A 22,765-nucleotide genomic window follows, 5' to 3' on the forward strand; every position below is an offset into this window, starting at 1 on the left:
CATTTCATTTGGAGGCTTTCCAGAGATTAATTGATGCTTTATTGTTCGCAATAATCAAGATGAACATGCTGATGCTTGAAGCAATCAGTCACATGCTGTGAAGTAACAGCCTAGTACAAGCGACTTTGAAAAAGCCTCCTGCTTGAATCCGATAATATTGCTTAATTTCGCCTGAACTCTGCTCTAAAGTCAGTGGTTCAATCTAATGGTTTAATTTTAGTTTTTATAAATCGACCAAAAAAGCAAAACATATTTGAGATTATTGCTTCACACTCTCTCTTCTGTATAACAGGTGTTTAGTTAAAAAAGATTAAGCCTAGTAGGAGGTCAGTACAGCACAGAAGATGTATTTAAACACTGAATCAAGAACAAGCTTTGTAGTCACTATCAATGTGGGCTTCACGTTGATGCTTGCTGCCTCCATTACAAGTAAAGCATTTGGGTTATCTGGAGACTGTAACAGTGCAGCCGATTTGCTCATTCCAATTAAAAAAAGTTTATTTTTTCACAAAGCCTCTGTAGATAAAGCTGGAAGAACTGAGGCAGAATTAGAACTCTTGATGGGTAGAAAGTGGACTAGGTTAGTAGCGTAGGCCAGCAGCACAATTACCTCTGACACTAAGTACTAACATTTCCTCACACTGTTTGTGCTACAGACATGGATGATACCTCTAATTATGTTACTTTTTGAGGAGATTTCCTCAGCGATGTAATATTTGTACTGCCTTGGTGCATGATAAAACAGGCCAGTCTTTTGACTTGGACCATAAGCAATCACCAACACCCTAGTACCCGGGAGATAATGTGAAGATGCGCTTTTGTGTGTCGTCTAACAGGAAGTGGTCCATGGCCTCTCACCCATCCTGACAGCTGCGAGAGCGGGTGCCTGGCTGTGAGAGGACGGGGCCATGGTCAGCAGCAGCAACAGCAGGAGGAGGAAGAGGAGGTGAATCGACAGCAGCAGCGCTGGCAGAGCCGGCATCTTCCACTGCTCCTCATGGAGAAAGGTCGTCTGGCTGCCTGCACCGCCACCTAGAGGACAGGTACAAAATTACACATGAGAACTTTGTTTTTGTAGTATGTACAGTATGTCCATTTCTTTATGTATGCGTTAAATACTCGGATGACCTATATTATCCAAAATGTGCAGTGTACATTTTACACAAAAATGGATAAAAAACCCTGAAATAACAACAAAGATAACTAGATGCTAGAATTTTAATTAAACATGCAACATTTTAACATTATTCAATGTAAAAATGCAACATAATGAGGTCATGTGAAAACAATGCAAGGTACTGGTTTTAAAAAGTTTAGCATTAAATAATGCATACTATTTTTTTTTTTTGAGAGAGAGATAAAAGTATTTCATATACAGTATATAATGCACAATGTGCAGTACGCTGCATGCTATTATTCTATTCCAAACATAGCCCTTGATTCAGTTTAACTTCGCTGTTGTCCACACCACTCTGTCCATGTGTTGCATCATCCACTTAAGCTATTAAAGGGTTCAGCGTTGAACATTGTGGTTCGCAAGCAGCACAAACATGCCACTTTTATACATAATATGCCTGTTTTTTCCCAATGCTCTTCACTAACACACACACACACACACACACACACACACACACGAGCACAGGCATATATTCCCATACACACATTGAGAAAGAAGATACCCACATGCATAAGATGTTTTTTTTGTCCCAGTGGTGTAATATGAGCCAAGATGCTTTAGCTATAATGTGATGTGATAAAATATTCAGGACCATTGCAAAAGTGTATGTTGCTGTTTATCAGCACCTGAAAACATATTTGCATCAATTGCAGTGACTTACTGAGGTTGTGTTGTTAACTGGCAAACGAAAACCAACATTTTAAAGCTATAATGGATGATTCAGAATGGTCATTTTTTTGACACATAAAATAGAAACATTGATTCACATAGTAATTCTGGGATATTATATACTGTAGTTTACTAAACAATAACATGAGCTTATGGGTGGTTTTCCAAAACTTTTCAGGCAAGGAGGAAAGTTTAGACTCATGCAAGCATACAAATGAACCGACGTTTCAAATTAAATGTGTTCATGTCACTATAGGGCTGAACAGGACTGATATAAGCCTGAATTATTGCCGCTATAGCACATGAATAGCATAACGTGTGATGGGTTACTTCACATGTGCAACTCGCAGATAAAGCAATCCCAGAAGAGGTGATTGTGTGGAAAAATGGGCATGTACACAAATGGAACAATAAATGAATTACCAGGGGAATCAAAAATGTACAAAAATAGACCATGACAGAAATTTTACTACCCAGTCTGTCAAAATGACGTATAATGATTATTTGTAGCGCAACCTCTGGACATGCCGCATGCGGCAATATAAAACAATTCACCACAAGAAAACCCACAACATAATACAGAGAAGCAGAGAGAATTGAATGCAGCCAGAAGAAACAGACTCAGAAATGGCTTTGGGAGACAAAGAAGAGAGCGAGAAAGATTGAACGCTTGACGAATGCAGCATAATAGAGCTGAAAAGACTCCGGTCTGTTGTGTGTGTGTGCATGGGCCGCACAAAACAGAGACACAAGTCAAGCTAAAGATCAAGAGCCTCATCCCTAAAGCCGCCGTCAATCCTGGACTGCCTGTGTTTGAGTTTGTCAACAGCTTGATTTGTATTGGCCTTCCCCAGCTCTGTGAAGTAAATGTTTATCTTTCCTGCCAATAAGGCCCTTTGAATGCATTCAAATTGAAGTCTGAATGGAACCAAAATGAAGTGAGCGAACCAAAAAGGGAGGAGAGGACAGAAGAAAGACAGCTGGGATGAGATGGCATGCGAGAGAAAACAGAAATAGCATGGAGGGAAAGATGAAAGTAAACTGAGAGAGATGGTGAGAGGGGAGAGAGTAGAAAGAAAAAGAAAGTATTAACACACACAAGTAAACACCACATAAGGTGACAGCATGCTGAATGGGCAGAAATTCAAGCTTGGCTGTTTCAGTTATTTAACTGTTAGCTTTCCTGTACGCCAGCATTGAATTTAACAGTCAATGTAACCGCCTGCAGGCTTGCTTAATCAATGGACTTCTGCTTTCTCTCTCTAATAACAATATATAATGCGTTTAACACATCCTATGACTGATGCATGAGCATTCACAACCGGTTAACCTTTACAGGTCTCTCTGTGGCCTGGGTTCCAGAAGTCGTTTTCCTTTTTCTTTTTTTTAAAAATTATCACACAAGCTGTTGTACAGAATATCAATACAGCTGTGTATGCAGGACTTTAAACATAGTTTAAACATCCGTTTAGAAGCACATTAAAAAGCACTTAACCCTAATTTCAACTATACAATGGCATTTAATTACATAATGGTATATGCGTGTATATTAACTAACCTGTAAAAACACAGCCCCGTTCACATTTCCATGGTAGTAGCAGCGTCTGTGATTGGTAGATCTCATTATAGCATTTTTTGTAGTGTAGACATAAGCTTCAATTCTGCCATTAAACACGCTTGCTATTAAAGCATTTATCATTTTTTAATAACCTTATAGCTCATATTAAATCTCCATGTCATTTGAATTACATTTTTACTTCAGTAACCCATCTGGTACAGTGCGCGAATGCCTAGAAACAAATCCCGTTCTTAAATGGGTGTGTGACAGCATAAGCTATTCCATACATCTATATTATTGACCTTAAAGAAAGTCGCTTTAGTGCCGCCTCTAGATGCTTTTTTGAAAATTAAGTAGAATGAAAGGCTCTGACCTTGCTGAGCTTTTGATCGAAGGCAAAGATAGCACTTAAGACCATGCTTTTAAGGCTTTTGGGAGTCTTAAGTACCAAGAGACTCAAACAAAATAAAACTACAAACATTGTCAGGTATTGAAGAAGACTAAACCACAGAAAATATTCAAGCCAGACACTGCTCCCATGCTGTCAAATCCAGTATCCTAATTCTCACATTACACCGCAAACGCTGTCCTGCGGTTTCATTCGGATTTACTTTGGAATAGCCACTCTAAGCCAACTGGCTATGATCCTTCTCCACAGGCTGTTAGAAGAAGAAGATGGAAAAAAAAAGGTAAAACAGTGTTCCTAATATGCCTGTCACTCTGGCATAATGCGTCTCTGTGTTTGGGACATTAGTGCGGCTCATCCTGTGAGGTTGAGGCAAATAAAAAGGTTTGTTTGCCTCAGAGGCAGCTGTGGCATGGCATCTCTGCTGCCTCAGATACTATAATGAAGGGATAATCCTCTCATTTAGCCACAGACGGGATATATTTTGCTGTTTTTGTGATGGGTGAGGTGTGTGTATGTGTATAACAGTGCATTACACAGCAGCAGAATAAACATTAAAACACTATCAGGATGAAGGGGTAACTGGGATGAACAGCTTGGGATGCTTGGACGCGTGACAGAAAAAGAGAAACTCACAGCGTCATCTGAACAGAGGGTGGATGGCGTGTAGGGGTGAGGTAAAAAAAAGTCTGATGCTGCATTCACACCGAACGCGAATTTAGCGTCTGGAGTAATTTCCACGTTAAGTCAATGTAAAGACGCGTTGAAGCGCATCTGGAGGTCCTGCGGCGCGATAGACGCGGTTTCGCCTCATTTGCGCGAAAGAGGCGTATTGAGCGTCTGCCGCGATACATGTGAGTGATTTTATTTGGTGCTTTTTGTGCATTGTGCAAAATCTGAACTTTGGCGTCTGTTCGCGCCTAGTTAACCAATCAGGGGCCTGCTTTTCAGTTTATAATGTTATTTTATATGTTTGGCCTCAATAAATTATTTTGTAATATGCCTAAATTCCTGGTGTGGCTCTTATGCACCACAAAGCATATCTTTTATCACATAAAAACTTGATTTCAATGGATGAGACAGATTCATTTTGTATTGAATGCTATTTATTCATAGATTATATTAAACATTATTATTCTAATGTAAAGACTAGCCTAGCTTAATGCACCGTTAATGTCAACATTTACTAGTACATTATTAAAATCAAATGTACTTGTTAACATTAGTTAACAGCTGGATTAAAACATTTCTTATTGTTATCAGTTGTTTAAAACAATTGCACAGCTTAATATTTTTGTGGAAACCATGATACTTTTTTTTATACAATATGCTGATTTGGTCTTAATGCAAAGATTTTAGTGAAAATTAAATAAATAGAGCATCTGATCAAGAAGAGACATCACGAAAAAAATAGGAATAAGTCAAAGAATAAGTTTGTCAGTGACCTCAACAGGTAGATTTAGACCCTGCTCATGTTTCAGTGAGTCTTATTTAGTCAGTGCCTCAGGCTTGTGCTCGTGACCATCATCTCTGGTTGTGAAAGGAGGCATCATCTGTCCCAACTCAAAACGATAGTGAGTTCACCGTACTACTTCACTCTCAACCACTGTTTCTCTCCAGACCTTTTCCTTGTCACCTTCACAAATTGTCGGCCCAAGGCTACTCGTGCCATGCACTTTCCTGCAAACAAACCCCCTCCAGATGCTTTGCCTATTATGAGGGAAGCTAAAAATAAACACTGGGCGCATGCAGCTAACTAACTGTCCTCTGTTGCAGAGACTGGCCGTTTTTATCTTGTATTATCTTAATTCTACAGATGAGCTCTGGCCTTTTAACTAGAAGCAAGACGTGAAGCAGATCGGCTTCTAAACTGCATCCAAATTGTGCCCTACCTACTGCGGCAGAGCTCTGACAAATTAAAAAATGTAATGGCATTTCAAAACTAAATGCATCTTCAACAGCAAACCCATAAAATAATAAGGTGCAAGCAAGCACTGGTATTTTCAACTCAATTTATCCTAGATAAATATATAACCTACAGAATAGAGGAAGGAACAGAGGTGAAAATAAAGCAATGAGTGCATTTAAATGTACAATAAAATGCTGATAACTGTTTATTATTGTGCATGATAAGAATGCTCAAAATAATGTAATGTGCAATCAAGGTCCCTTTAAAATAAGTCGGTTCACTCGGCGGCCATATTATTTAATAAATAAAAAGACTTATTTTAAAAACATTACAATTTCTTACATTAAAGTACAGCACCAGTTTCTACTAGAAATCTATTTGTGACTGTTTGTCAAATTTGTGCATCAGTTAACATATTTCATAAATCCAGAATAAAATCTAGTATTGTAAATTGTGCTTCTTAAATTCAATTCAAGTTTAACTATAGCCGCTATATTAAGCATTACAATTTCTCCCATTTATATGTGTACAGTTAGACCATCTCTGCCATGTTTCTATTGAAACCACTAGTAAATACCTATAAAATGACTTTTTCCAATCAAGAGACACAAACAATGTGATCTAAAATGAAACCATGTTCTCTCAAAACACATAAATCACCTCTAAACTGCTCCAAAAATTCATGAAGCCTAAGTAAAACAAAATTTCGTACATAATTTCCACCATTATTTAGTAATGTTTTTCACGTCCCCACACCTCATAAGTGAATCTCAAAATCAAAATAGTCATATGGTGCTATTTTAAAAGGTAATAGAATAGGTTAACATACTTTAATGTGAAATTTTATTTTTTTCACATACTGTACATTGTTGCAGCTCCACTATTCCCAGTCTGTCTGAAACATGCTGATTTCTACAAAGTCCCTCCCTCCAAAAAGCTCAGAGTGCTCTGATTGGTCAGCTGACCCAGTGCATTGTGATGTAAAGAAATGTACAGAAAATGCGGAAGAATAGGGTGAGCAGGAGGGCAAGAGGAACATTTCACAAGAGTATTCAAGGATTTGTGGAGACAAAGAACAGACATCATGAGGCACTTGAGGCCATGATGCTGTGTTCAACGTTGTTGTTGTCATACCATTTTATGGGCTGCTCAACATTAAATATTTACATTCAGAGGCAATTAGTGGTTCTGGGAACGACAACCACCGGGGTGCCAAGGACATCCTTTTCTTTTAATTAACTTTCCCTCAGCAAAATAATGGGATGTTTCAACCCCACTATCATAAATGATGACATGATTAGACAATGTAGCTCATCTCTGATAGTGCTGAAAGCATTTATGGATAGCATTAAAGCATGTCCAACTTGTTATTTTGCTCCTTTATTTCTAGAAAGTGTTCCTCCAGCGAGCTTCTCCACCCAAACAATTAATAATCCCTAAGGTGGATAGATGATTAAAAATTCGTAGTGGGAGCCCCCATTTCAAGTTTTTAAAAGAGCAGCCTCTCTCATTTGAGCAAAGTCATGAGGATGCTGATGAGACTAAATTTAGCAGAGGAGACAAGAAAGAAAAGCATTCAACCTCCCACCTAGCAATAATGTCCTGCCTTTGCTTCCTGTGAGGATTCAATTTGCCAAAACAGTCAAATATTGCTGCAAAATGTCAGCTGCGCATTTAATCATTGTTGCTGCAATTATGAAACACAAATGTCCTTTAAAGTCAAGCTTTGGTGCACAAATCATCCGTAAAATACAAAATAGATAAAGATTGTTTCCCTTTCTCTTCCCGTTATTGAAACAGGCAATTTTTACAACTGCAATCGACTCTGCTTGCAATTAATGTTGTTGAACCTGAAGTTAGGCAAATATATGACCATTAACAGAGTGAGACAGTACATTAATCGGGAGAGAAAACAGATAAAATGTAATTACGTTCATGAATTTGGCAGACACTTTTATCCAAATTGACTTACACTGCACTCAAACCATGCATTTTATCGGTTCCCCGCGAATTGAACCCAAGGCATTGGTGTTGCTAGCCACATGCTTTGTTTTAGAAAGGAGCGCACAAATACTGCGTGGTGGGGGGGTAAAATAAGCACATATAATATCTACATTACATTAATAGTATAGTTCAGCGGGAAAAAGAAAAAGAAAAAAAAAGTTTTTGTTTACTCACACCCATGTCATATTTTCTTTCTTCTGTGGGACACAAAAGGTTTTTGTCCATACAATGAAAGTCAATGGGGTCCAAAACAACAATGCGAGTAAATGAAGACAGAATTTTATTTTTGGATGAACTATCCCTTTAATAATAAATAATAATAATCATAATCATCAATAATTTATCAGATCTGGAGATTTTTGTTTATTTAAATTGTTGTGTGTGTTGGTGGGAAATCAATCAATGGGTTTTATGTTGCAGCAGGATGTGTTATAAACACCCCCTCCATATCAACTCTTTAAAGTATGGCTTACAGCCACACCACATGGCCGATCTCGTGTGATGGCTCATCTTCCTGAAGTCGATAGAAGCAGATGGTAATGATAGCGCGATACAGAAGCACTAACTCTTAGCAGTCACACTGCCAAGACTTCAGGTGTAGGATTCAAGATTACGACGGCTACAGTAGATAAGCGATATGATTGTGGATTACACATGTATCAGCGGGTCCCAGGTAACAAAGCCGGATTCCAAACATAAAGCCAGATTACAAAACATAAAGCCGAGGTGGCGACATTAAGCCTGATTACGAGCTAGGGGAAAGAAATAAATACATTTCCAAGAGGTGGTTTCATTGCAAGCTCTGTGAAATCTACCTAAAACTTTTATCATTTTTGTTAGGGGTGGAAAGCAGTGGATTTGGTAAATTCATAATTTGAACACTTCTACTATCTTCATCCTGGTACTGTACTTTGGTTGAGTAATACCATTGCATCTGCCTGTGGAAGTGAAGGACACACTCATGCTTGAAAAACTCCATCGATTGACCATTGACCAATAACGTTGATATGCTACTGTTACATTCAGGGCATTTCCTGACATCAAGGAAAAGAAATTGTTTCAGTAAGAGGGGTTTCAATTCATACTAATATTCTTACTCGCATGTTTGGATAATCCTCCCCGGACCTTTTAGCAAAAACTCCAAAGGGCAGTAGGGCACCTGCTAAGCTTAGGTGACTCAGCTGTAAAACCTCTGGAACAGATGGCGTTCTTTTTTCCTTTTCAGGTTACTTCAGGATTTTTCCCCTTCTAAATATTGGTAACTGTTCAGAGTTTTAAGCAGTAAAATCTTATTAAAGCGGCATGTTATCATAGTCAATGATCTGTGAGACTAGCCTTAAACATTGCTGTACTCAAACTGTAAGTATACAGAGAGACCACGGTAGTATTTCAGTAGTATCTTTTTTTATCTTTACAAACTTGTCAACTCATATTTTCTGCTTCTATGCTCTTGTCTGCTCTCATTCAAATCACTGGAATTTAATATCTTTATGCAGGGCCGGATCTGGCCTGCTCTGATTGTTGAGAGGATGCTCTTCTCGTTTTCTGTCATCGTTAGGAACCTCACTGTGTTCTCCTTGCTGTTTCCTGTGAATTCTCCTCTGTCCTCTAAACTAACTTAAAGAGAAATTAAAAGCACTACATTTTCAAAAGAACATATTTAAAATCAACAACATAAAAGAAACGTCCCTTTTTTCAGTATACTGTATTTTAAAGAGAAGTAGGCAAAATCCAAATAAGCTTTACAGATCTTTATTGGAAAGGGTTTAAACAATGTTTTTCATGCTTGTTCAATGAACCATAAGCAATTATTGCATCTGTGGAACAGTCCTGAAGACTAAAGCTCCGTCTGAAATCGCGCACCTATGTAAGTATGTACTACATTTGAATTCGATTCTGATGTTTTTCTATGTAGTATGAATGTAATCCGGACGTACTACATTAGCCATGTTGTAATTGTCATGTGACCGACCAGCGTCAGTTACGCCCTTCACCTCCATTTACAAATCCTCTCCCATGGGCTCATGGGATAGTAAAATGTCTATAGTATGTGCACGTCAGAATCTCGCCGGAAGTAGTAGGTCATCCGGGGACTTTTCACCTACTGTTTTTCGAATACTATGAATTTGGACATACTACTCTGTTGGTGTCTGTTTTTCAAATACTATATAGTAGAGAAGTATTCGATTTCGGACGCAGCGTAACCGTTTACAGACGGTGGACAATTAAAGTCACAGTTCCAATAACTTATCACATTAAAGAAACCTTTCAACTGACTCTGAAAAACAGGAAAAAGATGCCCAGAAAAATATGTCCATGATCACCTGTGGGAACATGCCATAGTCCTGCTGCAGGGAGGCATGAGGACTGCAGATGTGGACAGAGCAATAAACTGCGATGGCTGTTATGTAAGACGCCCAAGGACAGCTGATCGCCTTGCAGCGCCAAACCACGGGTAACCATATGTAACCAAGACGTGCGAGAAATTGCAAGTGCCTTGTAAGAACAGTGGAGTAACATCTCACAGCAAGATCTGCAAATCTGCTGCAGTCCATGAAGACCAGATGCACTGTAGAACATATAGCAGCTGGTGAAATTACTTTTGATATTGACCCCCGCTCTGTTCAGGGACTCTGATTATTCCACTTCTATTTGTAAAATATCTGTAAAGTTTGATCACTTTATGTCTCAGTTGTTGAACCTTTGTATGTTCACACATATTTACACGTTAAGAAATGTGTGTGTGTGTATACATACACACACCCACTACCGTTCAAAAGTAAAAAAAAAAAAAACTCTTAAAGCTCTTTAAAAAGATTTTAATACTTTTATTTGGTACTATATACATTTATTTTAAATTCAGATTGAATGCATTTAATGATAGATAGATAGATAGATAGATAGATAGATAGATAGATAGATAGATAGATAGATAGATAGATAGATAGATAGATAGATAGATAGATACGGAAAAAAGGAACCACCCATCTGTAAAGCTCTGTCATCCACTCAGTAATGAGCAGAATAATAATTTGAACATTGCACCTAAAGTATGCTTTAAAACGTCAATGCTGCAAGCATGTGAGGGGAAATTTGTGGTGGCATAGCCCACCCTAGCACCTTGCTAAATCCATCCCTGTTGTGATTTACATCTGTACAGACTCTTTTGGACCAAAACTCCTGCCAGACTGATTAACATCAGCCTCTCAATCCTCTCACCTGTGCCGTTCCCCAGTTGTCTCCTGTCTCTCTGTCTCTTAGAATGGTGTTAAAGGTGTGAAAAGGGGGAGGGGGAGGCAGTGACAGGAGGAGGTCACACAGGCCAGCCGAGACACTGTCGATACGGTTTCCTACCGCTTCTTGGGAGCAGGTGGTGTTGAGATCCGATGTTGCCTGCTGATAACTTTTGCCTTAGTGAGCCGCCTGTGTCTGTGTGCCTTATGTCACTCACCTCTTTGAACTGGCTACAGTTTAAAATCTTAATGCTAAACAAACCCTCTGGTTAGTATTTAGATTTGCTTGTTGTGCTATTGGATTGAGTTTTCAGTGTCTGCCTTTTCAAAAACTGAACATTTTCAAGTGCATATCAGCGGTAGGTGTTCTAAATAAATAATGCATTGAAGATTGGAGCATTTTGTGCGTCTTACTCTGATTTTCTGAGCACTGCACCAATAAGCACTAAACTGCCAGGCAATCAGTGCAGTTCTTTTGAAAATTGTCTGCACTGTATCTAGCTCTGTCCTGCACAGCTATTTTCACTTGTCACTTTGACAGTGGCGCTGACAAGCTTCTATACGCCTGGAGTCAAACCCTTCTCCCTATCATACCATACTTATCTAAATGTTTTTTGCTCTTCAGAAAATCGCTTTGCGTGTACTCCAGAGGCAAAGCTGTATAATTGACTATGCCTTTATTACTCTCTGCTGTGATGAAGGCTTTGTAGCTAATTGCAAATTATAAAACGGACCGTTTCGATTCTAAAATCTGATTTGATGAGCCCAGTTGAAGCCGTCATACAGTCAATCAACTGAACACATCAGTTTCATAGAATAATGTTTGATTGGAAACTTTCTGTAGATAGCATAATAAACTATATTAGCGGAAGAATTGTTTATTGTTGTGATTATCATTAATAATACGTTCAATTATTCATTGAACATCTGTGTCTTTCAACATATTGCTGTTGCCTCCATCATGTCTAACAGCACATACACACACACCCCCACCCCCAGGCCCATTTTATTGGGTTCACCTTGCTACCAGGTTGGACCCCCTTTTGCCCTCAGAACTGAATTCTTTGTGGCATAGTTTCTGGAAGGTGCTGGAAACATTCCTCTTTTCATTTTGGTACATTTTGGCATGAGCATCACACAGTTGCTGCAGATTTGTCGGATGCGAATCTTCCGTACCACCACATCCTAAAGCTGCTCTATTGGATTGAGATCTGGTGACTGTGGAGGCCATTTGAGTATAGTGAACTCATTGTCATGTTCAAGAAACCAGTTTGAGATTATCTGATCTTTATGACATGGCGCATTATCCTGCTGGAAGTAGCCATCCTAATATGGATACACTGTGGTCATAAATATGGATTGACATGGTCAGCAACAATAATTATAGGCTGTGGCATTAAAATGATGCTCAATTGGTACTAAGGGGCCCAAAGTGATCTGAACCGTTGATACAAGGCAGGATGGATCCATGCTTTTATGTTGTTTACATCTAATTCTGACCTACCATCTGAATGTCGCAGCTGAAATCGAGATCATACGTTTTTTTTTAACAATTTGCATTAAAGCTACAATGTAAATTTTTTTTTCGCTGCTAGGGGTCGCTAACCTCTTACAATAACAAAGGTGTAGATTGATGACGCAGTGAATAAGCGGAATCATGGAACTTGTCGCCATGCCGATGGATCTGATAATGTTTATGGGAAATAACGTGTATGGATGAGTGAATACATTCATGTTTTTTAACATGACTGTGGTATGAAAGAGGTCGCGATTGCTAATGAGAGACAGATATCAGCGCCACACGCGAGTCTCGCGGATATTAAAGGAATGAGGACATTTCATTCTACCTAACTACCCCCAAGTGCTGAATTAATACTCAAACTGGTCAGTTTATGTAACAAATTAAAATTGTGAGGTAACGCAGCGCTGTTTCACTTGGTCTACACTATCATACTAAACTGCATTTGAGTGTGCTGAAAGTTATAATGTTATTCTATGTGTTAGTTTGTTGGCTGTATGAGACTAGCAGTAAGCTAGATCAACACTAGAATAACATACTGATCATATTCTAACATTTCATCATGTTGAGCTATATAACACTGATTCGTTTTATGTACATTTGCTCACCTGTCTAATAAAGTACATGCAAGAGCGGTGTCTCTGTCAGGTCGAAATTAGTTGCGGACGTGGAGCTCTTGGCATCTCGAAAATGCCACGCCGATATTATTGATCCTCGTTTTATTTCTCCTTTTGTCCCAAAGTCTGCCATGGTCCATAATGTTTGAACGAAACAACAACAGTGTGCCACTAGACGTAACACAGTTGTCCACGTCTGTCGCCAATGGTTACTATGGCAGTCTAAGTGGAAACCAGGGAAAACACGGATATTACGTCATTGACAGGCGACAAGTGACACTTTAAAATTGTGAATTTCTATAAATTTACAAATTCTTGGAAACGTTTAGGATAATGTAAGCACACAATTGAAATAAATATATAACACTGTGCAAGTGGTTTTTGGATATTTTGATACAATCTTACATATTGTACCTTTAAGGAGTAGTTGATCAGGTGTACCTAATAAAGTGGCCAGTGAGTGAGATAGACAGATAGATAGATAGACAGATAGATAGATAGATAGATAGATAGATAGATAGATAGATAGATAGATACGCTAAAAACATGCATACATATAATTTTAAATATTTTTATTCATTTAATGTTTTCATTAATTTAAAATTAATTAATTCAATACCAAAAACTAGTGGTTAAAAAATGGTCAAGTTTAAAATGGACAAACTATTGCCATCTTTTTTGGAACAGCCTTCGCACAGTATTAAGCCTTAAAATGCTGCTTACCAACAAAACAGTAGCTCATTCGATTTTTAAACCGAGTAAATAACTGACTTTTTCATGCTAACTCGCAGTCATCCTGTCTCCAGTAGCAACGAGTGGTGCCGCTCCTGATATACACCAGTGTTCCTAATTGCCTGTTACGTTTGACCATTAGAGGAATAAGAAAGAGACAGTCGACAACTTTGAGCAACCACCTGCACGTGCCTTCAGCAAAGAGGTTAAATAGGGTTAATATACTGATCAATGCATGTGTCCCTGAGGCTTTTACTCTAAATGTCAGATGCTAGCACTAAAGATGTGGCATAAAACATCTCTTCTAACATGCACTAACACACACCAGGGAGAACGAATTTTTGTTATTATTATCTCAACACTACACTTGTAGCATGAATTTTATGAAGATGATATTTCAACAGCTAAAGCAAAACCTGCATTAAAAATGCGTAGCAGAAAAAAAATACTGAAAGTTTCAAAATGCTGCAGTGGCAGCACAAAGCATCAAATTCATTTTAACCTGTGATGCTGGCGATAAATTTCAGTAAAGCTGAAGCTTTTTTTTTGCTATGCTTAGTCTGCACAGAAAGATGAGGTCAGTTCAGACATCTATAGTACCAGATGGGGTTTTGATACATTCAGGTCTGCTCAGAATCATTACAGTCAACATGAAATCAAAACTGACCTTATTGACTTTATTAATACGTTTTACTGGGTTGCAAATAAAATGGGTTGCGAATGCAGCTGCATGTTGACTTTAAAGATAACATTATCACTTACCAGAGACATTTTTCACTGAACTAATTTATGCTAATTTGATCCTCCTGGCTGACACAAATGACCCCAAGATGTTTTATGTCTTAAAATAGGGCTACTAAACTCAGTCCTGTAAGGGCAAAGGGTTCTGCATATTATTCATTCCTCCCATGCAGCACAACATTTGATCTGACTAATTAGCTAATGCCTTAAGCCAAGGAGGCAAATGACTCATACAGCACACTGCTTAGTCAGAACAAGTGATACAGATGTATGGCCAACCTGGTTCAGTCTTTACAATAGACATGCATCAGATTTACTGCCTAAGTAAGTCTTTGATGTGACAGTGAATCTCTTCTAAAGCTTAAAGACAATGTTGCTATTTTAAATGACCTTGAATCAATCCTTTTTGCCTTGAATTTTAGGTTGCAATAGAGATTTGTGAGAAAATGTAAATATGTATGTTTATGCAAACAATTTAGCTGCATAATGTATCTAAAAGTATTCAGGACAATTTAAGTAAAAAAATAAAATAAAATTCTAAACATACTAAAAGATAAGTATATATATCCAATAACAAATTTTAAACACCTTTGTTCTTAGGGGGATTTTACACTGGTAGTTTAATTCGAAACAGGGCACAGCTTGCATGGAAATTTGTTCATGTTAAAGCTGTCATGCGGACCCAGGAGTGCATCGTGGTACTGAACCCGAGAAGGTGGTCTGAGCTCGGTTGCAATGGAACTGTTTTGCACGAATGTGAAAGCATCTCTGACTCGGGTCCGAACTTGTTCAGTTAGTAAAGTAATGTGCACGTGTGCTTTAGATGATGATGACGTTATTAGTTCATCAAAGCACATGACCGTAGATGACCGTAGTGATGATTTACCTTGGATGTAAGCGAGTGTGAGCGTGCAATGTAATCCTGCATAGTGTGTGCAATTTTATTGGCAAATAAAAGGCTCACAATCAGCGTCTCCTCAAAAAGGTCCTTCAGCAGAAAACCACCTTCATGCAACGCACATACGGTAGACACAAGGGTAACACTTTATTTTACAGTGTCCTTGTTACATATGTTACATGTACTTACCATAGTAATAACAGTAAATTATGCATAATTACATGCAACTAACCCTCAACCAAATCCTAATCCTACCCTAACCCTATAGTAAGTACATGTAGTTGCTTAATATTACTCAGTACTTAAATATATAATTACACAGTAACAATGACACCTTAAAATAAAGTGTAACCGACACAAGTGTCATTCACTCTGCTGCACATAATGGCACCAAATTAATAACACAATGAATCGACCCATGTTTGTGATGACGGAACAATCACAATCGGATTCAGACCGCAGCAAACATTCCCAGTAGGAAAACCCCCATAATTTCAAACAATATAACTGGTTTTATCATTTAAAATAAAACTAGTTTAGCTTCAAAATGTATTTATTTATTTTCTTTTTAAATAAATGCCTTTTATTTTGATATTGTTTTGATATGTTTAATTACATTCTTCTTTTAAAAAAATAATATTTAACATTTTATATTTTTATTTAAAAAAAAAAAAGTTTAGCCTTGTGTATTGAATAATATTAATGCAAGGTATGCTTCTGTCTTTTTATCATCTCACATAAAGCCCTTTGTTGACTACAAAGTTATAATGAAGAAGATCATTACGCGGAATGAGTACATCAGAACTATGCTGTTTTATTACTCTTGAGTGAGAGCATATTGCCTCATTGCGATTTTGTACGTGAGCCACAACCATTTTTTCCTTTACAAAATCGCCAGATATCCCTGAGAAAAAAAAAAAAAAAAAGAAATAGAGGGAGGATGGGGAGCTCAAACTACTACTTTACAGTTTAGGTAGGTTATGTTCCTTGAATAAGAAGAATGATTAAATCCTGCTGAATGATAATGTAGAGATGGGCTGTGTAGTTTGATCGTGGCTTGTGGCGTCTGGTTGCAAAGTGCAAAGACTGAAACAGTGTCTTGAATTTGATTACTGTAGCTGTTGTGGAGATTTCAGCAATGGTGCACAATAAAGGTATAGCAAAGAGCCATCATATTAGATTGTAGAACATAGTGAGTGAATACTGACAGTGGCCTTCAACATCCTCAATGCAGTGATTTCTATCTTGAGGGGTTAATCATGACTGATCATAGGTCAGACTTTTGCTGCAAGATTATGCAAGCGGATGGATGAAAGCAAAAAAAGAAAAACCTTCTGACTGAGAACTTTTTTTTAGGCTATCTTGTATCTTGAATTTGGGGAGCATTTTCATGGCATTTTTGCCCCAAGCCCATTAATTTCTGACCTGATCTCATACATACAGTGGCCTCTCTGCAATCCAATTGATAGAAATCTGTTGTAGCGATGGAAACTTTAATCTCTGCATTCAGAACTTGCAGTGAAATATCTCGTGGACTGGTGTCTTGAAGGGCCAGTGACTGAGCATCCATTATTAGACTTACTGCCATGATGTAATTAGTTTTGCTGTCCATCAGTCAGACATATGATGCACAAACTGTCAGGTCACTTCAATCCATTTAAACACTGACATTGGTTAAACAAAAGGCCACTCTAGTCCTTTTAATCAATTCTAAATGAAATATCAGGACAGAATTAAAAGAATCCCAATCCTCTTGTCACGTTACAAACTCATGCAACGCAATTTGTTGAAAACACAACAAAGCCCTTTTTTTGGTTTCAATACAAATCCTTTAGATAGTATTTCAGTGATTACAGTAAGGCACAATAAAAGTACATGTGGATATAATAAAATATTTAAAACTCAGTTTTAACAATATAGTTAACACAAACATCATAAGTGACTTAAACATGACAGATTGACTTACTAACCTTACTGACTGTCTGTGTAGCATTATATCCAATCATTCAAGTTGGTTGTCATGACTCTTTAAATATTTAAATTGTAAATCTATTTCACAATATTACTGCATTTATAAAACACTTTCCTACATTCTCAGTCTTTTATGTGATTTTTCTCCCATATTGTGGTCCTAATCGGTATTTGGACACTTAACACTGAAAAAAAAGGGGGGGAGGGTCTATAAAAGTCTATATTGAGTCTATAAAACATGTCAAAATTCCACGAAGCACAACAAGCGTATCGGTGAGAAAAACACTTGTTTAAACAGCATTCACACCGGGACATTTGAATGCACATCACATTTTTGACAGTATCAATACTGCTTGCAATCATAATGCAATGGACCCTTTAAATAAAAGGGTTATTGAGCCGTTGTTTACACTGGCATATACAATAAAAGAGCCTGCACTGCGACAGGAAATAAAAATGAACACCAACTTTTGCTACCTTACAGAACACTAAAGGTGGACTTGCACTCAGGAGTAGCATTATCTCCGAGTTAAAATTAATTTTGTTAACATCATGTACAGTTCATGTCTGATACCGCGCCCGTCATGTGTACATTAAGATTCAAGAGGAAAGATTATGATAGGATAGTCCCGTTTCAAGAAATAAAACATCACATGTAATTAATATAATTAATAATTAATCCTATTTTATAGCCACTTACAATTTACATTGAAAGTGTTTATTACAAATACATTTCTAAATGCTATATAGGAAAGTTTGTGTTGAATTTACAATCCTGTGAAAACCCCTACTTCCCGCGCCCCTGCTCATTATCTTACTTTCATGTGAGGATCTGGCCTCCGTGCTGCGTCTACTGTTCTGGCAGGATCCATATTACGCACCTCTGAACAAACAGGGAGGGGGTCCTTGGGAGATGTCCCCAGGGACGGTCTTTGCCAGGATGCGTATATGTGTGGATGGAGGTTTGTGAGAAGTGCTGAATCACAGACACACAGCAGTAGAGGCGTCAGACGGCTCACTGATATTCTGTGTTGAACACATGCGCACACATACACGTGCACAAATACATGGCTGCAAAAATATACTCCCATGTGACACCTTTTGTCAAATCATGCATAAAGTAGGACACTTCTGTAGTACAAACCTGCATTGGCTGATGACCAACCTCTGTCTCTCTCTTTCTCTAACTCACTTTAATACACTTACCCAGGCAGAGCAGCCAGAGAACAGTGCATTTAAAAAGCAAATGGATCAATAAGGACACCCAAACATGGATCTTACTCAAACACATGGATCCACACCACAACACCTCTGCTAATCCGAGTGTTGCAACAAAGCCTTGATCTCCAAGAATATATGGCCGTATTTCAAAACCAAGTGAGCTGCTCCCTGACAGTATTTTTGGGCATCTTAGGCACGTTTGAATGTTCACATATGCCGTCTAGGTTTGTAACTCACTTCAAATACAACCTATATGTGACAGAAATTCCTAGATCACAAAAGACAGATGGTACACACATTTGGTCCCATTTAATTGATCAAAAGTGAGCACAAGAGACTTCATACAAAAACTTTCTTCCTTCTGTCAAACACAACAAGAGATGGTGGCACAGGTAACACATACCAAACTAAAAATAAATAAATAAAAAACCTTAGAAGTACAACATATTCCAAGTTTTCTAAAGTCATGAAGGCTTTGTGTGACAAACAGACTCTGAAAATCTCTCCTGTAGCAAATCTTAGTTGGAGGTTTACATATTCATACTGACATGTTGTGACTGATGACATTAAACCTTGCACAACGCATACTAATTGACTATATTTAAATGCACACAAAAGATTTTTTTCTGAAAATAGAGACTAAAATTTTGGTCTGTTCCACAGACAAAGGTATATTATAGCTTCGTAAGTCTAGGAATATAGTGCAAAAGTTTGGACGACATGAGAGTAAATAAATGACATTTTTTGTATGATTTCTGTAGCATCACTACTTAGTCAATGAAAATAAGAAGGTATAGTTGTTATGTGTTCGAAATCGCCCCTATACCCTCATTCACTATTCCCTACATTACTCCACTAAAATAGTCCACTTGAAGGAGTGAATGAAAAAGAGTGAGTGAACACTGAGTGCGCCAGAAGGGCTGCCGCTTTTGCATAGTTTGTTTTGCCGTTTAATAATAATTATTTGAAACTTAGCAAACTGGCAGCAGTAGTAAGATGAAAAGATTTTCCTTGTACTCTGTCATGGAAACTAGCATGTATATATACCTTTTAAACAATTTATTAATTAACTAAAAGGGAATGTATAACTGTATGATATTACGCTGTACCCACATTGGACCAGCGGTTTGGAAAATGGAAAAATGGATGATTCAGCTGCGGGCGCCATCTTCTGGCGGGACGCGGGAATTCATTTGGCGCGACCGTCACAGTGCATTATGGGTCTTCGCTAACCATTGAGCGTACATCGGTTTTACACTTATTGCGGTGCATTGTGGGTTTGAATGAGTGCACTCGATAACGTCCACTATGGTTTTGGACACCACTACAAATGGCTGTCCCCTCAAATAGTACACTATTTAAGGGTATAGGGGGCAATTTCGGACACAGCCAGTGTGTGCGTGTGTTTTCCAACAGCCACATCTTTGAATTCAGACTGTAGTGATGTAGATGATGGCCATTTATAGCTTTGGTCTTTAGGGTTAGGGACATTATTCAACAGGTTTGCTTAAAAACACACAATCACACACACTGAGCAGAGAGGTCAAAATGTACCAAAGTACGTTGGATACACACACACACACACACACACACACACACACACACACACACACACACACACACACACACACACACACACACACACACACACACACACACACACACTAAAAACGCATTTGCCACAACCCAGCTGCACCCTTCCCTCTCTCTCTCTCACACACACACACACACACACACACACACACACACACACACACACACACAGCTGCCAAGCCCTGACACCAATCTCATCTCTCTAGCTTCTGGTCTGCTGTTGCCACGGCAGCAGTCACAGAGAGAGAGAGAGAGAGAGAGAGAGAGAGAGAGAGAGGAAAAAAGAGGGAACAGAATGCAGCGAAGGGGACAAAAGATTATTAAGATGCAAGTAAATGGGTGAACGAGTGAAAAATTTGTGAATGTTGCAGTAATTAAAGAGTGAATGAATATCAGTCATGACTAAAAAAGTGAATCGACATCAAAGATAGAATACAGTAAGTAAATTAATATCTGTATAAATAAATTAACAACTAAATGAATAATGGAATAATAAAATGAAAAGGTAAATAAATATGAGCAAGCAAATAAAAAAAGAGTAAATGAATGAAGAAGAGTGGATAAGTAAAAAAAAAATGGAAATGAATGAGCGAAATATAGCAATAAAACAAAAAGAGTGATTAAGTACAGTATGATGGCAAATGAGGGATTCCATAAATTGCGTGAAAGTGGATTTCTGAAGAATATTGAAGAGTCACTAAATAACTGAAAAGTGAAAACATGTGAAAATGAGTGAATAAAACAGTGGTTAATTAATATATAACAGTGGTTAAGTAATATGTACGTGTGTGTGTGTGTGTGTGTATGTATATATATATATTATGTACAGTGAGGAAAATAAGTATTTGAACACCCTGCTATTTTGCAAGTTCTCCCACTTAGAAATCATGGAGGGGTCTGAAATTGTCATCGTAGGTGCATGTCCACTGTGAGAGACATAATCTAAAAAAAAAAATCCAGAAATCACAATATATGATTTTTTAACTATTTATTTGTATGATACAGCTGCAAATAAGTATTTGAACACCTGTCTATCAGCTAGAATTCTGACCCTCAAAAGACCTGTTAGTCTGCCTTTAAAATGTCCACCTCCACTCCATTTATTATCCTAAATTAGATGCACCTGTTTGAGGTCGTTAGCTGCATAAAGACACCTGTCCACCCCATAAAATCAGTAAGAATCCAACTACTAACATGGCCAAGACCAAAGAGCTGTCCAAAGACACTAGAGACAAAATTGTACACCTCCACAAGGCTGGAAAGGGCTACGGGGAAATTGCCAAGCAGCTTGGTGAAAAAAGGTCCACTGTTGGAGCAATCATTAGAAAATGGAAGAAGCTAAACATGACTGTCAATCTCCCTCGGACTGGGGCTCCATGCAAGATCTCACCTCGTGGGGTCTCAATGATCCTAAGAAAGGTGAGAAATCAGCCCAGAACTACACGGGAGGAGCTGGTCAATGACCTGAAAAGAGCTGGGACCACCGTTTCCAAGGTTACTGTTGGTAATACACTAAGACGTCATGGTTTGAAATCATGCATGGCACGGAAGGTTTCCCCTGCTTAAACCAGCACATGTCAAGGCCCGTCTTAAGTTTGCCAGTGACCATTTGGATGATCCAGAGGAGACATGGGAGAAAGTCATGTGGTCAGATGAGACCAAAATAGAACTTTTTGGTCATAATTCCACTAAACGTGTTTGGAGGAAGAAGAATGATGAGTACCATCCCAAGAACACCATCCCTACTGTGAAGCATGGGGGTGGTAGCATCATGCTTTGGGGGTGTTTTTCTGCACATGGGACAGGGCGACTGCACTGTATTAAGGAGAGGATGAACTGGGCCATGTATTGCGAGATTTTGGGGAACAACCTCCTTCCCTCAGTTAGAGCATTGAAGATGGGTCGAGGCTGGGTCTTCCAACATGACATTGACCCGAAGCACACAGCCAGGATAACCAAGGAGTGGCTCTGTAAGAAGCATATCAAGGTTCTGGCGTGGCCTAGCCAGTCTACAGACCTAAACCCAATAGAGAATCTTTGGAGGGAGCTCAAACTCCGTGTTTCTCAGCGACAGCCCAGAAACCTGACTGATCTAGAGAAGATCTGTGTGGAGGAGTGGGCCAAAATCCCTCCTGCAGTGTGTGCAAACCTGGTGAAAAACTACAGGAAACGTTTGACCTCTGTAATTGCAAACAAAGGCTACTGTACCAAATATTAACATTGATTTTCTCAGGTGTTCAAATACTTATTTGCAGCTGTATCATACAAATAAATAGTTAAAAAATCATACATTATGATTTGTGGATTTTTTTTTTTTTTTTTAGATTGTTTCTCACAGTGGACATGCACCTACGATGACAATTTCAGACCCCTCCATGATTTCTAAGTGGGAGAACTTGCAAAATAGCAGGGTGTTCAAATACTTATTTTCCTCACTGTATGTATATATATTTATGTATTATGTATGTATGTGTATATATGATTAAAAGTGAATACAGAAATGTCAGTAAATGGATA

General features: G+C 38.3%; 1 protein-coding gene across 3 annotated transcripts in view; it reads right to left on the minus strand.

Annotated features, from left to right (window-relative positions):
- Positions 1 to 22,765, minus strand: part of LOC311093057 (glutamate receptor ionotropic, kainate 5) — a 94,149-nt gene that overhangs the window by 49,939 nt on the left and 21,445 nt on the right. For all 3 annotated transcript variants that reach the window (XM_084130162.1, XM_084130161.1, XM_084130163.1), the window contains exon 2: positions 859 to 1,032. In XM_084130162.1, coding sequence (XP_083986288.1) covers positions 859 to 982 — 124 coding nt within the window. In that variant the 5' untranslated portion in view covers positions 983 to 1,032. The remainder of the gene's footprint in view (positions 1 to 858; positions 1,033 to 22,765) is intronic.

This window comes from Abramis brama (genome assembly GCF_963993115.1).
Source record: "Abramis brama genome assembly, chromosome: 12".
NCBI lineage: Eukaryota > Metazoa > Chordata > Actinopteri > Cypriniformes > Leuciscidae > Abramis > Abramis brama.